Genomic DNA, 19,045 nt, shown 5'->3' on the forward strand with positions numbered 1-19,045 from the left:
TATGCCTTCTGCTCTTCTTTTAACCAGGACATCCAGAAAGGGAAGCATTCCATCCACTTCGACTTCCATGGTAAACTTGATGTTCTGGCGTATGGAAGTTAGATATACGAGGAAACCATTGATTTTGTCTCTACCATGTGGCCATATGACAAAGGTGTTGTCAACAGCCGGCCGGAGTGGCCGAGCGGTTCTAGGCGCTACATTCTGGAATCGCACGACCGCTACGGTCGCAGGTTCGAATCCTGCCTCCGGCATGGATGTGTGTGATGTCCTAGGGTTGATTAGGTTTAAGTAGTTCTAAGCTGTAGGGTACTGATGACCTCAGAAGTTAAGTCCCATAGTCCTCAGAGCCATTTGAACCAATTTTTTGTTGTCAACATAGCGGAAGAAACAGGTAGGTTTTCGCTGCGCTGAATGCAGGGCTTCCGCCTCGAAACGTTCCATGAAAAAGTTGGCGACGACTGGTGAAAGTGGACTCCCCATGGCTAATCTTTCCGTCTGTTCGTAGTATCTATCTTCCAGTAGAAAGTATGTCGACGTCAGGACGTGCCTATAAAGGTTGGTCATCTCTGCGTCAAATTTCTGACCAATAAAGTCTAAGGATTCATGGAAAGACACTCCTGTAAAGAGATAGACAACATCGAAACTCACAAGGATGCCCAAAGCACGAAGTTGTTAAGGCGCCCATCAAAATCCACAGAGCTGCTAATATGATGTGGACATTTTCCGACGTCAGGGTTAAGCATCTCCTTCAGGTATTTTGCAAGTGAGTACATCAGAGCACCAATGTCGCTGACAATCGGGCGCAAAGGCCTTTGGGCCTTTGGAAGTCCGTAAAGCCTCGATAGAACACATGCTCTCTGTCGCCTAGCTGCTTCTCTCACACAAATAACGATAAAAATTCAGAAATTCAGGGTCGTCACCAGCCCAAGCCCTTCCTAACCATTTAGAAACAAACGGAGCTGGAAAATTATTAGATTAATTACTTTAATAATTTAATTACATGTATGCAAATTTCTTTAAGTAACCAGATAAATAGCACTCCATGCCGTGCGTGGAGCAACTTGATTAATTCAGGATTGTAAATCGGAGTACGTGGGTGAGATCACCACAGAATTTGCCTTTCACGTAGATTATTTATTGTAACTAAGTATTTGGTTGCACATCCTAATTACACGTAACTGGTGCCTGACTAGAAATATTTAAGCAAGAATTACGCGAGAATGTAACAGAGCACAATTTAACTACAGCAAGAAGAAACACAGAAAACGGGGGTGGGAGACAATGATACTATCATCTCCTTTGCATTCATATCATAAAAATGTCTCAGTGAGATTCGCATTACGATTCTACGCATCCACTATTCTGGACAGAGGTTTAAGCAATGCACGAGGTTGTGCGATAATTATTCAACATACTAACTGCGTCTGCTGCTTGCAAACGGCCGGACTAGAGCACGTAGTGCATTCCGAATCAAACTTTTGTGCTGCTTTGTAGAAAGCGCACTAAATAATAGATATTGTTGCATAAATTATAGCTCATTAAACAAGCAAACTGTTAAAATAAAGCCTATTGCGGTGCCGTGGTGGACCAGAAGGCTCATTGATTACCAAACACGTGGCACAAAATCTACACACAAAGACGAGCAACTTCCACAAAATATAAGGTTAAAATCATTAAAAATCATACTCGCTTCGACACAGTATTACACTCACGTACGGTTGAGGTGATCCTAACCAGCTTTTCCTAATCAGATTTACTGTTTGAAATTCTACTTCATCGATGTCCAAAATGAACAAAGTAACTTCAACACTTTTAACTCAAACACCCAAAAATCGCCTATTTAAAGCAATATAATTATGGCACATTCGGGAAAATAACTCGCTTCACACGCTTCAGTTACGCTGAAGTTCTTAAGTATTTCAACAGTTAAACATAACGAAGTCCTAACTCAACCTGCTTCCTATCACCTGAAACCCCACTTAAGAGCTACGATCCGTACTCACCAAGCGTTCACCGAAGAGTGCCCCTTTCTCTTTCGAGATTACCTAGCTCGCCGTGCAGCGGAAGCTACCAGAGCGGTAGCCCACCGTCACCAACCTCACACAAAAACAACCTTCGACTAAGATGGGTAAACCTCTCTGTTCAGGTATTGGAAACCTGAGTTGGTCATCCTGTGCTCTCCTTCGAACGAGAAACAACATCGTCTGCTCCCAGCAGACGATGATCAACTCAGCGTTTCCCACAAAACAAAACCGAAACCCCGCATTAAAAAACACATATAATATTCAATAGGCCTTATCTGAGTGCTCAGTCTTTCTGGAAGAGTTCATGAATTGAGCTAAAATCAGGTAGTAAAATGAATAAGTTGTGCCGAATTGGACAAGCGTCTTATGAAAAGACTTCATAGAGACGTTTCGATGTGTTAGAATACGCACCAGAATCCAGCGTCCAACACAACTACCTTCTGTGGTTTCGGCTCTTGGGAAAGAATGGGCTACAGTTCCTCCACAGACATTCGACTCTTCACTGAAAGCGTCACCAGCAGAGTTCAAGCCATCATAAACGCGAAGGGCGGTCACAACCAGATTTATGTCCAGTAGTAGGTGTCCGTATTGAAATGTCTCTGTCGAGTCTTTTCTTACATGTTTGCCTCATATGATTCAGTTACGTCTCATTTGATCCACTGCGTGATTGCGATTTTGCTTATTAACCCTCCCAGAAAGACTGAGCAGTGGAACTGAAAGTAATTCACTATATACCCAATGTAAAATGCAAGCAAATTCTGCCTTGTACTAGTAGTTCAATGTATTGTATTCTAATTTTATGTTCTACGTGAAATCATGACCCATATTTATCATGCCCCTCCGTTATGTTACCTTATGTGTGGTTGAATGTGAGTGAATGGGTGTTTTACGTATCTTTTCGGGCTTATTTTGTGGTGGGAGCTAGTTGGTTGTCGTCTGCTGGGAGCAGATGAGTGCCTGTCGTTTGGCAGGGTTCACAGGCTCACCAACTTGGAATTGCTTACCTGAGCAAAGAGGTTCATACCTTTTGTCCTGAGATTTGTGTGTTTGTCAGTTTGGTGGCGGAAACGATCCCTCTGGTCGCTTCCGTCTCAGCCAGGAGTTGCTAGGAGCTTTGTGCAGAGCAGGCACTCATCTCCAGGCTGTTGGTAGGTACGGTTCGCAGCTCCTAAGTAAGGCTTCTAGTACTAATGACAAAGTAGGAGGTAGTGTTAATCGCGATTTTCCTATGCTAAATTCGTTGGAATATTTAAGTTACTTAAGTCGTTCAGCCTAACTGAAACCTTACGAATTTCCGCTCGGACTGTGGTACAATTGGTTAATAATAGGTCATGATCGTGTTTAAAAATAGTTGTGGAGGAAATTGGCTTTGTTCCTTTGGGACATCGTCGTGTGGAGCATCCACTATTGAACATGATTAGGAAAAGCTAGTCAACTTATATCTCGTGCCAATGTGAGACTAATTGTGTGTTTTGCGTGAGTGGTTTTTATTTTTTATTTTTTGTGGTTTCTTGATGATAGTATATGCTTGTGTTCGTATTGTACTACAGGTTTGGTAAACCATGTACGTTTCCGCTTCCTACTGCATACCGATGGGTTTTCCCAGTGCTGATTTAATCTGTTTTGTGCGGGATAAATTCGTTGAAACATCGGATTTTCGTGAATTAAGGCGAACTTTTGTAATGGTTTAATTCTTAACGGACCACGTGTACCTTGAATCATTGGAAGGTTTCTGCCATGGTGATTTAGTTTTCCGTTGTAGTGACAAATTCATTTTATAGTCGTTCCCTAAGAAAAGAAACGATTCTTGTATTTGTGCTTTCCACTCAAATTCTGCCTTGAAACCATAAATGTGTGACCCAATTCACCACGTGGCGAACTGCGTTCTTTGCACGTGGACGCTCGGCTTCTCATCTCATGTACTTACGCAGACCAAATCTTGCAACGGAAATAAACCTCTTTGCAAATCAGTGCATGTTTGTAAAGGTGGTCGGTTATTTCTGTGATCTTTCTCTGTCGTGTGAATCTTGATTAAATGATTGAGAGGATATTTCCAGTTTCCCCTTCCTCACCTTTTCATTAATCACAACAGTTAAATTGTACAATACAATTTCACTTACCGAAAATAGATTAATATAGTTCATGTTCAAGACCAGCTAAGTGTACCCATACAATGTGCACGCTATTTCAAAATCTTTATTAACGAATAAATATGCTGTAAAGGATAATACTGCGTGTCCTGCTACTTCATTTGTTTCCATTGAATTCCAAATTTGAATTAATTCCAGTTCAGTCATTCTTGTATGTTAGGAAGGGCTTCGGCTGGTGGCGACCCTGTAAATTTTATTGTAAAAAAATTGTCTTTTGATGGTAGCTTAACCGCAGATATTTGCCAAGTGTGGATGCAATTCGGTACTTAATATGGTTCGATTCAGTCCATTACCATTGATAAGGTTACGACGTGTAGCTTACACCTACAAATAGAAATAGCTCCCACTGTAGACCAGCGAACTAGCGGTTTAAAATTGTTCAAATGGCTCTGAGCACTATGGGACTTAACATCTGTGGTCATCAGTCCCATAGAACTTAGAACTACTTAAACCTAACCAACCTAAGGACATCACACACATCCATGCCCGAGGCAGGATTCGAACCTGCGACCGTAGCGGTCACGCGGTTCCAGACTGAAGCGCCTAGAACCGCACGGCCACACCGTCCGGCACTAGCGGTTTACATAAGTAGCTTACAGTATACTTCTGATCAAATACTGTACCTTTCTGAAAATGTCTCCTAGTCCACAACGAGACACTGAGTTGTGAAATAAAACTCTCAGTGCTGTATCCTATTAACGTAGATGTTGTATTTCCTCGATTACCTGCCAGATGCTGTCACAGTGGTCTATTGTCGTGTGTTGGCAGGAGGGGAGACCATGGCGGCTGACGACTGGGCGCTGAGCGGCGGTCCAGGGCGGCCGGGCGACCCCAACCGTCTCCTGGGGGCGGCGTCTTTGTCAGCGTCGGCGGCGTCTCGGCGCTCTGCCTGCGCCCTGTGAGGGTCCGCTTTGCCCTGGCGACACCACGCCCTACGACTGGACCGCGGCCGCTTCCAACAGCAGCAGACGCCACCACCGACTCAACTCCGCTCTGCGCTGCCCGCGTGATGTCCTCCGAAGATGTTGATCCGCACCTTCATGTACAAGCTCGTGCGCCGGGTGAGGAAACACAGACGCTTCCGCGGTGTAAATGGCCGAACAAAGCACTGAAGGCGATTGCTCCTTCTGAGGCAGACACGCGTTAAGTTTTACAATGTTCACTTAACATCTGGAACAATGAGAAACTCTGATGTTGGGTGATGGACTATACTGAATAAAACATAGACAGTTTGTTTCTACGTGTAAATAGCAACATATTATTGCAAACCAAAGAAGACTACATTAGTTCAACTGTGATTTTACTCGTGGTGAAGTGCTGAAAAAATATTGACTGCGAGGAGTTTAAAAATAACATCAATTTTGGTTAAGTCATTGTAGGATCCGAATATTCTTTTTTTTTTTGTTCAGTTTACCACAGTAGTGAAAGTAACACCATCACTGTACAGCTCACAGGCAAAACTAGCTGGTGTATTCAGCAGTAAAAACTAGTTTCATTTGCAGACAAGTGGTATTCATTCTTTGGTGAAGAATTTTGTTTTATATATCAGGTGTAAGGAAATACAAGGCTCTGTTGAGACATAGACTTTTAATCTGATCCCGGTGCATAATTCTCATAAGTGTATTCACATTTTTTCGCATAACTTGTGGGGTAGTAAGAACTAGGAGAGAAGGAGCTGCAGCAAGCCTAAGGTTAGCACACAGGCTCGAGGCCTGCGTAGTGACGTCAAACTCCGCGGTGGCTGCCGAAAGCCGTTCGCCGGACGAGCGCACGCCGTCCGCGGAAGCCTGCACGGCGTCAGATATGGCGGCGACGGCGGTAGCGTCGGGGGCGGCATCGGAGGTGGCTGGATCCGCCGCGACGCCCCCCGACGCCGACGCCGAGCTGTGGGCGCTGCTAGACCGGAACCCAGGGGCGGTCGAACGGTGGCTGGCGGCGCGCGCCGACCCGGCGCTCCTGCAACGACTCGCCTCCAGGCACGCCCCCGGCGCCGCCAACGCCCCCGACGCCGCCCCCAGTTCGACGCCCATCGCCGGCGGCAGTCCCAGTGGCAGCGGCTGCGTGCCGGACACGCTGCCGCCGATGCTGGCCGCGGCGGTGGCGGAGGCGGCGGCGGCGGGGGCGGAGCTGTCGGTGGAGACGCGCAGCCCGTCGACGGCGTCGCTGGAGGCGGCGCCGCACGCGGGGTCCGGGGGCAGTAGCGGAGGCGGCGGTGGCGACGGCGTCATCCCGCGTAGCAAGCGAAACTCTGTCACGTCGGAGCTCTTCCAGATGTGGCTTGCCTCCTCGCCCGTCAAGAAGGCCAAGTCGCCCAGCAGGTAAGACGACAGACCAGCCACCACAGGTCAGGGGGGACAGCGGGAAAACGGCTAATGCCCCCCCACCCGACCAACAACGACTGTCAGACCTATTTATTTTATTTATTTAGCGTATGGCTCATAACATCACAGTAAAAATTACAGAAACAACACGATTTTAAAAAAAAATCACATATGTGTAAACAGAGCAATAAATAATAGTTTATATATAAGGACACCACCAATTGTAAATTTACACTCCCAGAAGAGCAATCACAAACAAACGTCCAGCTTAGATAATACATAGTGGATTGCCTCTTGGGTCGCCATTACGAAATCCTGTGGGGTCACCCTCATACGGCCTTAGTGGGCATTCCTGCACGATGTGTTTGACCGTCAGTCTCTCAGTGCCACAGTCGCAAGCGGCCGGAGGAAGTTTACCCCATCTGTATAAGGAGTCGGCGTACCTCCCACAGTTGGTTCTGATGCGATTAAGAGTTGATCAAACTTTGCGAGGGCAATCTAATCCTTTTGATTTACTAAAGATGCATGGCATACTGTGGCAGTTTACTGCTGTTGTGCTCTCCCATTCATCTTTCCATTGGTCATTTATTTTAAAGTTGGTTTGGTGCAGCGCCTGTGCGGTCTTTAGTGGAGGATGCCTAGACCGGAGTCGGTTTCCTTGGATGTGGTGAGTATCTTCATGGATTTGTAATTGAGGGTTGGTCATAATTTTTTAAAATTCTCTAAGCAGAGCGTGTTCTCGGCGCAGGTTAGGAGGGGCTATGTTACTGAGAACGGGCAGCCACATCTACATCTACATCTATACTCTGCAAGCCATCCAACGGCGTGTGGCGGAGGGCACTTTACGTGCCACTGTCATTACCTCCCTTTTCAGTTCCAGTCGCGTATGGTTCGCGCGAAGAACGACTGTCTGAAAGCCTCTGTGCGCGCTCGAATCTCTCTAATTTTACATTCGTGATCTCCTCGGGAGGTATAAGTAGGGGGAAGCAATATATTCTATACCTCATCCAGAAACGCACTCTCTCGAAACCTGGAGAGCAAGCTACACCGCGATGCAGAGCGCCTCTCTTGCAGAGTCTGCCACTTGAGTTTGCTAAACATCTCCGTAACGCTATCACGGTTACCAAATAACCCTGCGACGAAACGCGCCGCTCTTCCTTGGATCTTCTCTATCTTCTGCGTCAACCCGATCTGGTACGGATCCCACACTGATGAGCAATACTCAAGTATAGGTCGAACGAGTGTTTTGTAAGCCACCTCCTTTGTTGATGGACTACATTTTCTAAGGACTCTCCCAATGAATCTCAACCTGGTACCCGCCTTACTAACAATAATCATACAATAAAGGATCCTTCTTTCTATGTATTCGCAATACATTACATTTGTCTATGTTAACGGTCAGTTGCCACTCTCTGCACCAAGTGCCTATCTGCTGCAGATCTTCCTGCATTTCGCTACAATTTTCTAATGCTGCAACTTCTCTGTATACTACAGCATCATCCGCGAAAAGCCGCATGGAACTTCCGACACTATCTACTAGGTCATTTATATATATTGTGAAAAGCAATGGTCCCATAACACTCTCCTGTGGCACGCCAGAGGTTACTTTAACGTCTGTAGACGTCTCTCCATTGAGAACAACATGCTGTGTTCTGTTTGATAAAACTGTAGGAGTTGGTCTGATTGTGCCTAATATATTACGCATTGTTGCATTTAGTTGGCTATCTACCATGTGTGCGTGTTTGCTGTTGAGCCACCCTGGGGCACTGCCACTGCCACTGGATGCACCAAGCCAAGTGCGGATGTTCTTAAGGTAGATGCTGTGTAGCCCCAGGTGGTGTAACAGAGCTTCTGCAATATGTTGTTGCGTGTTTTAAGTTTCGCTGCAATTTTCGTCAGGTGTTCTTTGAATGTTAGTGTCCTATCTAGAGTAACCCCAAGGTACTTTGGGTGTTTGTTGTGATTTAGTATTTTCCCGTCTAGATATAATGTAACTCTCTGTTGGCCATTTTGTTGTTCAAATGGAAGGCAGATACTTCCGTCTTTGTGGCACTAGGTTGTAGCCTCCATTTTCTAAAGTACTCGCTGAGAATCCCTAGGTCACTCGTAAGGATATCTTCGGCAGTTTCTAAATTTCTGTGGGTTGTTGCCAGAGCCCAGTCGTCAGCATAACCAAATTTGCGCGATCTGGTTGCAGGCATGTCAGCGATGTAAAGGCTGAAAAGAAGGGGCGCAATGGCAGAGCCTTGTGGGAGTCCATTATGTCAGACCTAACCTCCGAAGGTTGCCTGATAACATGGGCTCACAGCTTGGTCACAGTGGGTCCGATGCCCTTCGCCAGTCGTTCCCGTGAATAAAGAGGTTAGGTCAGCAAATGCAAGACCCATAAGGACAAGGTCAGTTAATTAACAAGTGAGGGGACAGATTGTTTATCACTGTAGGAGTATGTGATACCAAATTCAAACCAAATGAGACACACATGTCATACTATGGCGCGTCCAAACAGTCTCATGAGCAGACAGTATACCGCTCGCTGGCGGGAACACAGGTGTGTATTGTCACGTACAAAGGATCATAAAGGTGTCTCAAGTACCTTGCACCCTTTGGTACGATTCCGCAGTGGCTCTTGGAGGCTCTTGAGTACGAGTAAGTTCCCACTTCATCATGTCCCATACGTGTTCGTTTGGAGAGAGATACGGTCATCTTGCTGGATGGGACAGTTACTGAACCTTATGTAGCAGTAGCTGTATGTGAATGTGCATTGTCCTGCTGAAAAAGCACATCACTTTCCTGTCGAGTAAATGGCTGTTGCGCATGGATAACAGCCTGTCCAGCGAAATGGGTACTCCTTACTTTATTCAGCAGACACAGCAACTTCGATCGCGAGTTGCATCTGACAGCTCCCCACATCATGAGGCGTGGGGTGGGACCTATGTGTCGTGCGTGCACGCACTCCGGAATAGGCCGCACAACGGGTCTAAGCTGTACACTTGTACGCGCATCACTCGTATACACACAGAACCTACTCTCATCAACAGAGCGCCGTTCCACTCTCCAGTAGACTGTTTCAAGACACCGGAGTGCCCGTGCTTGGTAGTGTCGTCGTATTAGCTGTAGTCTGGCCAGAGACACACGTGATCTTTATCCGCTAGAAGCCGACCGTTCCGATGGAGAAATCAAGTGTAACATGAATGATGTCCGGTTGGCCACCGCTGTTCGATCAGTCTGTCGATCTTCACGTCCATCTGTACTGCACAGACGAGGGAATGTATCACAGACTACTACTCGCCGCCGATATACTGTGCCCAACACGTGCAGAAGTCCGTCGACGCGTCATCCAGCTTCCCGCAGGACCACAATTCGAACCTATTGTAATGGCGAAAGCTGTTGAACGTCTGTGGGACATGGTTGTACCCTAGAATGAATGTTGACCTCTAAACTCAACACAGCTACTGTCTGCAGAGTAAAAACAAAGGCCGCACAGAAAGGCCTCCTGAGAGCCCTCTGGTAGGTGTTGCAGTTTTGCCAGCTGTGTGTGCTATCAACGAGGTTAGAATCTGTCTGAACCTCCTTGGGCGGAATGGATGCCAAGAGGCCTCCATGTTTGGAAACGGGTATCTAATCGTGGCTTTTGGTATTAAAATGATACCGAATGCATGTGAATGAGTTGTATCTGTTTCTAAAAGAACATGGAGAGTCCTGAACATTCTTTACTCAAATACTAGAATAACCAAACCAGTTTTATGAATACCTGAGATGAAGACAGAAACGTTGTATGATATACTCTAGATGATTTGTGGCGACAATGAAAAGCAATATTACAGGCGCCCTGAACAACTTCAGATACATTCAGCAAAAGAGGCATATGTCAGTTACCCTTCAATGACTGTCGTCCAGCGTATGTGAGAAACACAAAAGTACATTTTAGAATAAGGTTCCCTGAATACCAAAAGCGATAAACAATGCAAACAGATATACCAGACTTGCTAACAACCTCTGGAGTCAGAATGGATTTGGGGGCGGTAGTTGGGCGTCTGGGGTGTATTCTCGAGTTCCTATGTGAGTAAAAAAATGGCTCTGAGCACAATGGGACTTAACTTCTAAGGTCATCAGTCCCCTAGAACTTAGAACTACTTAAACCTAACTAACCTAAGGACATCACACACATCCATGCCCGAGGCAGGATTCGAACCTGCGACCGTAGCGGCCGCGCGGTTCCAGACTGTAGTTCCTTTAACCGCTTGGCCACCACGGCCGGCTGTGAGTAAAAACACGTAAGTTAAGAACCAGGGAGGTTTATTTCCCATCGCCTATTCCTAAGGGCCACTGATCTTGTGATCATTTCTACGGCAACTGGAAGCTGCCTCATCTGGAGTGCGAGGCACCTCGCCCTCATAGGGGGAGGGGGGGGGGGCTCTAAGACACATCCGGGGAGCAGCGAAGCTGACAGGCGAGAGGGTGAGCCGTCCGCAGTGGCGTTTCCTCGCTGACCTGCCCTGCATAAGTCACGTGACCGGCATCCAGTCCTCCCATTGGCGGGTCGATAGCATTATAGGAAGCGTACCTCACTCAACAGTACCGTGGATGGCGTCCCTAAGTGGCGTGGCGTGGCGTGGAAAGCCATCCACGAGTACTGTGCGTGGATTGCGTGACCACAGTACCAAGTGTTTGGCCGGACGCGATTCATTCCACAGCGGTAATAATGTGCCAGGGTTGGTCCATGACGAAGAATTCAATGTACAATCTCAATTACAATTCTGAATAAATAAAAATTTGTCCTTCATCCTCTCATTGCTACTACTCACCACGCACACACCTCATACACAGAAGAGCCGAAGAAACTGGTACACCTGCCTAATATCGTGTAGGGCCAACGTGAGCACGCAGAAGTACAGCAACACGATGTGGCGTGCACTTGACTAATGTCTGAAGTAGTGCTGGAGGGAATTGACACCATGAATCCTGCAGGGCTGTCCATAAATTCGTAAGAGTACGAGGGGGTGGAGATCTCTTTTGAACAGATGCTCAACAATGTTCATGTCTTGGGAGTTTGGTTGCCAGCGGAGGTGTTTAAACTCAGAAGAGTGTTCATGGAGCCACTCTGTGGCAATTCTGTATGTATGATGTGTCGCATTGTCCTACTGAAACTGTCCAAGTCTGTCGGAATGCACAATGGAAGTGAATGTATCCAGGTGATCAGACAAATGCTTACGTACGTGACACCTGTCAGAGTCGTATCTAGACCTATCAGGGATCCCATATCATTCCAACTACACATTCCCCACACAAGTACACAGCCTCCAGCAGTTTGAACAGTCCCCTGTTGACATGCAGGATTCGTGGATTCATGAGGTTGTCTCCATACCCATACACCTCCGTCCACACGATACAATTTGAAACGAGACGTTTCCAGTCATTAGAAGTCCAATGTCGGTGTTGACGAGCCCAGGGGAGCCGTAAAGCTTTGTGTCATGCAGTCATCAATGGTACACGAGTTAGCCTTCGGCTCCGAAAGCCAATATCGACGATGTTCGTTGAATGGTTCGCACGCTGACACTTTGATGGTCCAGCATTGAAATCTGCAGCAATTTGCGGAAGGGTTGCAATTCTGTCACGTTGAACGATTGTCTTCAGTCGTCGTTGGTCCCGTTCTTGCAGGATCATTTTCCAAACGCAGCGATGTCGGAAACTTGAGGTTTTACCGGATTCCTGATATTCACGGTACACTCGTGAAATGGGCGTACGGGAAAAATCTCGACTTCATCGCTACCTCGGAGTCTCTTGGTCCCATCGCTCGTGTGCCGACTATAACGCCACCTTCAAACTCACTTAAGTATTGATAACCTTCCACTGTAGCAGCAGTAACCGATCTAACAACTGCGTCACGCACTCGTCGTCTTATATAGGCGTTGCCGACTGCAGCGCCGTATTCTGCCTGTTTGCATATCTCTTTGGTACTTCAATGCATAACAAACAATCACCATCATCTATGCTTTAAAGCACCAATAAGCAGTAATAATAATCCATAGATAGCTAATTCCCACCAACCATAACCCAGAAATGATTCACTACAATATCTTTAAGCGTAAGATATGCTACACTGTTCACCTGAACAAATTACTTGTTGAGGTTATAATTTACGCTTAAAATTTCCACTAAAGATCTTGCTTGTTTGTGCTTTCCAACAAAGATGCGACTTAAGTCCATAGAGTTCATCGGTTGTCGTCCGAAGTCTATGAGTGTATAGTCGGGTTATGTCATCGTCTGCGTTGTGATCGCGAACATACTGACGTTCTGATTTCCTGTCGGCCGATTTGTATCGGTGCCATTGTGAGTGCAGCCCTAGCGGAGAAGTTCCAATTTCAAGGAATCTCAGATCCAGCTTTCACTCTTTCCCGTCTCCTACGATCAGAGTGAGTGAACTGCCCAGGGACTATAGCGGTCATTGCACGGAACATTCGAAAACGTGACAGAACGTTTAAATTGTACATATGAGGGGACATCAAAAAGTAAGTTACATTATTATGGCAGGCAAATAACTGTGCTACACCTCAAAGTGACATAAATATGTTGTTACTGTTATGATCTTCAGTCCTAAGTTCAATGCAGCTCCCTATGCTACTCCGTTCTGTGGGAGCCACCTCACCTCCGAACAACTATTGAATCTACATCTCTCTGAATCTGCTTACTGTATTCATCTCTTGGTCTCCCTCTACCAATTTTACTGCCCTCTCTTCCCTTCAGTACTAAATTGGTGATCCCCTGATGCCTCAGAATGCACCCTATCAACCGATCCCTTCTTTTGGTCAAGTTGTGTCACAAATTTCTTGTCTTCCCAATTCTAGTCAGTACTTTCTCATTACTTACGTGATCTACCCATCCAATCTTAAACATTCTTTTGTAGCACCACATTTCAAAACCTTCTATTTTCTTACTGTCTAAACTGTTTATCGTCCATGTTTGACTTGCGTACACGCAGACAAATACCTTTAGAAAAGAATTCCTAACGCTTAAACGTATAGTCGATGTTAACAAATTTATGTTCTTCAGAAATGTTTTACTTGCCGTAGCCAGTCTACATTTTATATCCTCTCTACTTCGACCATCATCACTTATTTTCTCCTCAAATAGCAAAACTCATTTACTACTTTAAGTGACTCGTTTCCTAATATACACTCCTGGAAATGGAAAAAAGAACACATTGACACCGGTGTGTCAGACCCACCATACTTGCTCCGGACACTGCGAGAGGGCTGTACAAGCAATGATCACACGCACGGCACAGCGGACACACCAGGAACCGCGGTGTTGGCCGTCGAATGGCGCTAGCTGCGCAGCATTTGTGCACCGCCGCCGTCAGTGTCAGCCAGTTTGCCGTGGCATACGGAGCTCCATCGCAGTCTTTAACACTGGTAGCATGCCGCGACAGCGTGGACGTGAACCGTATGTGCAGTTGACGGACTTTGAGCGAGGGCGTATAGTGGGCATGCGGGAGGCCGGGTGGACGTACCGCCGAATTCTCAACACGTGGGGCGTGAGGCCTCCACAGTACATCGATGTTGTCGCCAGTGGTCGGCGGAAGGTGCACGTGCCCGTCGACCTGGGACCGGACCGCAGCGACGCACGGATGCACGCCAAGACCGTAGGATCCTACGCAGTGCCGTAGGGGACCGCACCGCCACATCCCAGCAAATTAGGGACACTGTTGCTCCTGGGCTATCGGCGAGGACCATTCGCAACCGTCTCCATGAAGCTGGGCTACGGTCCCGCACACCGTTAGGCCGTCTTCCGCTCACGCCCCAACATCGTGCAGCCCGCCTCCAGTGGTGTCGCGACAGGCGTGAATGGAGGGACGAATGGAGACGTGTCGTCTTCAGCGATGAGAGTCGCTTCTGCCTTGGTGCCAATGATGGTCGTATGCGTGTTTGGCGCCGTGCAGGTGAGCGCCACAATCAGGACTGCATACGACCGAGGCACACAGGGCCAACACCCGGCATCATGGTGTGGGGAGCGATCTCCTACACTGGCCGTACACCACTGGTGATCGTCGAGGGGACACTGAATAGTGCACGGTACATCCAAACCGTCATCGAACCCATCGTTCTACCATTCCTAGACCGGCAAGGGAACTTGCTGTTCCAACAGGACAATGCACGTCCGCATGTATCCCGTGCCACCCAACGTGATCTAGAAGGTGTAAGTCAACTACCCTGGCCAGCAAGATCTCCGGATCTGTCCCCCATTGAGCATGTTTGGGACTGGATGAGGCATCGTCTCACGCGGTCTGCACGTTCAGCACGAACGCTGGTCCAACTGAGGCGCCAGGTGGAAATGGCATGGCAAGCCGTTCCACAGGACTACATCCAGCATCTCTACGATCGTCTCCATGGGAGAATAGCAGCCTGCATTGCTGCGAAAGGTGGATATACACTGTACTAGTGCCGACATTGTGCATGCTCTGTTGCCTGTGTCTATGTGCCTGTGGTTCTGTCAGTGTGATCATGTGATGTATCTGACCCCAGGAATATGTCAATAAAGTTTCCCCTTCCTGGGACAATGAATTCACGGTGCTCTTATTTCAATTTCCAGGAGTGTAATACCCTTAGCACCACCTGATGTAATTCGACTACATCCTACTATCCTTGTTTTACTTTAGTTGGTGATCATCTTATATCCTCCTTTCAAGACAATGTCATTTCCGTTCAACTGCTGTTCCAAGTTCTCTGCTACCTCTGACAGAATTAGTATGTCGTCGACAAACCGCAAGGCTTTTATTTCTTCTCCAGGGATTTTAATTCCCACTCCAAAATTTCCTTTGGTTTCCTTTAGTTTTTGCTCAGTGTAGGGATTTAATAACGTTGATGGTAGACTACAACCCTGTCTTGCTCCCTTCTCAATCACCGATTTACTTTCATGCCCCTTGACTCTTATTACTGCCGTCTGTATCCTCTACAAAATGTAAATAGCCTTTCGCTCCCCGTATTTTACCCCTGCTGCCTTCACATTTTGAAAGAGTATCCCAGTCAACATTGTCAAAAGCTTTCTTTAAATCTACAAACGCTATAAATGCAAGTTTGCCTTTCTGTAACATGTCTTCCAAGACAAGACGTAGGGTCAGTATTGCCTCGCGTTCTCCTAAATTTCTCCGGAATCCAAACTGATCTTCCCCGAGGGGTCGGCTTCTACAAGTTTTTCTATTCTTCTGTATAAAATTCTACCACAGAGTATTCCAACATAGTTACCAAGTCTCTGCAAAAACTGAAACGTTCCACCTTTTTTTAGATTCCTCGACGATAGAAATCTTCTCCTTTGGTCTCAGAGTAACTTGAGAACAGCTGCGCGTATGTACTCATCCTTGTAAAATCTATTTTCGCCACCAGACTCCCTCGACTGCCTACACATTGACCTATCTGGTCGATTACAGCGGCCTTTCTTTTCTTTCAACATGTCTGTGCGGTCTTGATCACATTTTTGGCTAATTTCAGTTAGGCTGGATGCGACACTGGATTTGGTCCATACACCGCCAGAATTTCACGGTGTGTTTGCGTCCACATTGCACGTTCTGCCAAGATTCGTACCATCACCCGTAGTACTCTGTCACATTCTGATCCACCTATAGTCCATAACGCAGCAGAACTGGAAACCTGCTCTCTTCTGAAAATGCACCATTGTCGTAGCGTAAGGATCTTTGCTTGGGACGACATGCGTAACTTAATTTTTGATGTTCCTGCGTAATTTACTCAAGACGTGGAACAAAATATACTTTAAATTTAGGAGTAAACCTCTAAAATTCTTTTATGATAACTCAAAATGGCGGTGCGCTACAGTGATTTGCTTCATAAATTAAATTTCCTTGAAAATCTGAAATATAGAGTAAACATTTCTACATTCCACTGTATGCTTTTTCGTTATAATTGATGTTCTGCTACCTTTAGATAATTCACTATTGAACGAATGTTCTATGTTGGACAGCCCATTATAATTTTACTGACGAATGAGAAACTATACAAAATATAGATTATTATTAATTCAGAGTTCCATTTGTTCAAAAAATACTCCAGTTTCCTTGAATCTGCTCGCCATTTTTTTTTCTTTCAGACTACGTTAGGAAATATTTTCTACATCTAGGTGTGTAAAGCTACTCTGCAAATCAAACTTTTAGTGCCTGGTAGAGAGCTCATTCAACCACCTTCACAATGTTTCTCTATCACTCCACTTTTAAACAGCTAGCGGAATTTCTTTCCATGCGAGCTCTGATTTCTCTTATTTTTTTATGATGATCGTTTCTTCCTATGTAGGTCGGCGCCAAAAAATATTTTCGCATTCGGAGGAGAAAGATGATGATTGAAATTTCCTGAGAATATCTCGCCGCAACGAGAAACACCTCTGTTGTAATTATGTCCACCCCAAATCCTGTATCATGTCCGTGACACTCTTTCCCTATTTCTCGATAATACAAAATGTGCCTCGCTTCTTTGAACTTTTTCGATGTACTCCGTCAATCCTATCTGGTAAGGATCACACACCGCGCAGCAGTACTCTAAAAGAGGACAGACAAGCGTAGTGTAGGCAGTCTCCTTAGTAAATGGGTTACATTTTCTAAGTGCCCTGCCAATAAAACGCAGTCTTTGGTTCGTCCTCCTCACAACATTTTCTATGTCTTCTTTCCAATTTAAGTTGTTCGCAATTGTAATTCCTAGGTATTTAGTTGAATTTACGACCTTCAGATTAGACTCATTTATAGGGTAACCGAAGTTTAACGGATTCTTTTTAGCACTCATGTGGACGATTTAGGGTCAGTTGCCAATTCCGAAGACGACTGCTCAGATTGTCTCCTAAATCGTTTATATAGATAAGGAACAGCAAGGGGGCCTATAACACTACCTCGCGGAACGCTAGAAATCACTCCTGTTTTACTCGATGACTTTCTGTCAGTTGTATTGTATGTTAACCGGGGGCCTAGGAAAGACGGAGGGGCTCCGTCCCCGCCACAGCCGCAGTGGTCCGCAACCCCACGACGACTACCGCAGTCCACTTCACCCCTCCGCCGCCCCACACCTAACCAATCTTTCAGGGTTATTGTGTGGTTCGGCCCCCGGTGGACCCCCCCCCCCCCCCACCCACCCAGGTAACGTCTCACACCAGACGAGTGTAACCCCTATGTTTGTGTGGTAGAGTAACGGTTGTGTACGCGTACGTGGAGCACTTGTTTGCGCAGCAATCGGCGATATAGTGTAGCTGAGGCGGAATAAGGGGTGACCCCTCTGACAAAAAACGCGAATCCAGTCGCATAACTGAGACAATATTCCAAAAGCACGTAATTTTATTACAATCCGCTTGTGAGGTGCGGTTCAAAATCCTTCCAGAAATTTACAAATACGGAATCTTGAGGGTATTTTTGTTCTGTCATTTCAACTACAAAAATGCGTAAAGATGCTTTACCTCGATAAAGCGAAACGCGTCTGGTGAAAAAACACGCATTTTTACATAATTACATAATGATAGACCACTTATGATGCTTTACCTCAATAAAGTACGCATTTTTGTAGTTGTAACGACAGAAGAAAAATACCCTCAAGAATTGTAAAGCAACTGCGGAAAACATGGCCATGCAAATGAAGAATTCAATTTGAAATCCCTTGTCGATAGAACTCAAAACTTTGTGTGAGTAAAGAGCTAGTTGTGTTTCACAAGACCGATGCTTTCGAAATCCGTGTTGATCGTGTGTCAATAAACCGATCTATTCGAAGTAATTCATAATGTTCGAAGACAATATATGTTCCAAAATCCTGCTGCATATCGACGTTAATGATATGGGCCTGTAATTTAGTGGATTGCTCCTACTACCTTTCTTGAATAATTGGTGTGACCTGTGCAAGTTTCCAGTTTTTGGGTACGGATCTTTCGTCGAACGAGCGGTTGCATATGATAGTTAAGTATGGAGCTATTTCATCAGCACACTCTAAAAGGAATCTAACTGGTATACAGTCTGGACCAGAAGACTTTCTTTTATTAAGTGAGTTAAGCTACGTCACTACTTCGGAGATATCTGCTTCTAAGTTACTCATGTTGGCAGCTGTTCTTGATTCGATTTCTGGAATATTTACTTCGTCTTCTTTGTTAAAGGAATTTAGGAAGGCTATGTTGAGTAACTCTGCTTCGGCAGCACTGTCTTCGATATTATATCTATTGCTATCGCGGAGAGAAGGCATTGATCGTGTCTTGCCGTTAGCATAAATTATGTACCACCAGAATCTCTCTGGATACTCTGCCAGGATTAGAGACAAAGTTTAGCTGTGGAAACTGTTACAAGCGTCTCGCATTTATGTCCGCACTAAATTTCGAGCTTCTGTGAAAGACCGCCAGTCTTGGAGATTTTGCGTTCGTTTAAATTTGGCATGTTCTTTTCGCTGTTTCTGCAACAGTGTTCTGACCTATTTTGTCTGCCATGGAAGATCAACTCTGTCATTTGTTAATTTATTTGGTATAAATCTTTCAATTGTTATCGATACTGTTTCTTCGAATTCAAGCCACATCTGGTCTACAC

General features: G+C 45.9%; 1 protein-coding gene across 1 annotated transcript in view; it reads left to right on the top strand.

Annotated features, from left to right (window-relative positions):
* Positions 1–5,980: 5,980 nt before the first annotated feature.
* LOC124789122 (cGMP-specific 3',5'-cyclic phosphodiesterase) overlaps positions 5,981–19,045 on the top strand; it is a gene marked incomplete at its 3' end in the record, with an annotated part of 552,400 nt that continues 539,335 nt past the window's right edge. Inside the window, exons 1-2 of the mRNA XM_047256412.1 lie at positions 5,981–6,201; positions 6,379–6,495. Of these exons, the coding sequence (XP_047112368.1) occupies positions 5,981–6,201; positions 6,379–6,495 (338 nt within the window). The remainder of the gene's footprint in view (positions 6,202–6,378; positions 6,496–19,045) is intronic.

The sequence above is a fragment of the Schistocerca piceifrons genome, chromosome 3 (assembly GCF_021461385.2).
Source record: "Schistocerca piceifrons isolate TAMUIC-IGC-003096 chromosome 3, iqSchPice1.1, whole genome shotgun sequence".
Classification (NCBI taxonomy): Eukaryota; Metazoa; Arthropoda; class Insecta; order Orthoptera; family Acrididae; genus Schistocerca; species Schistocerca piceifrons.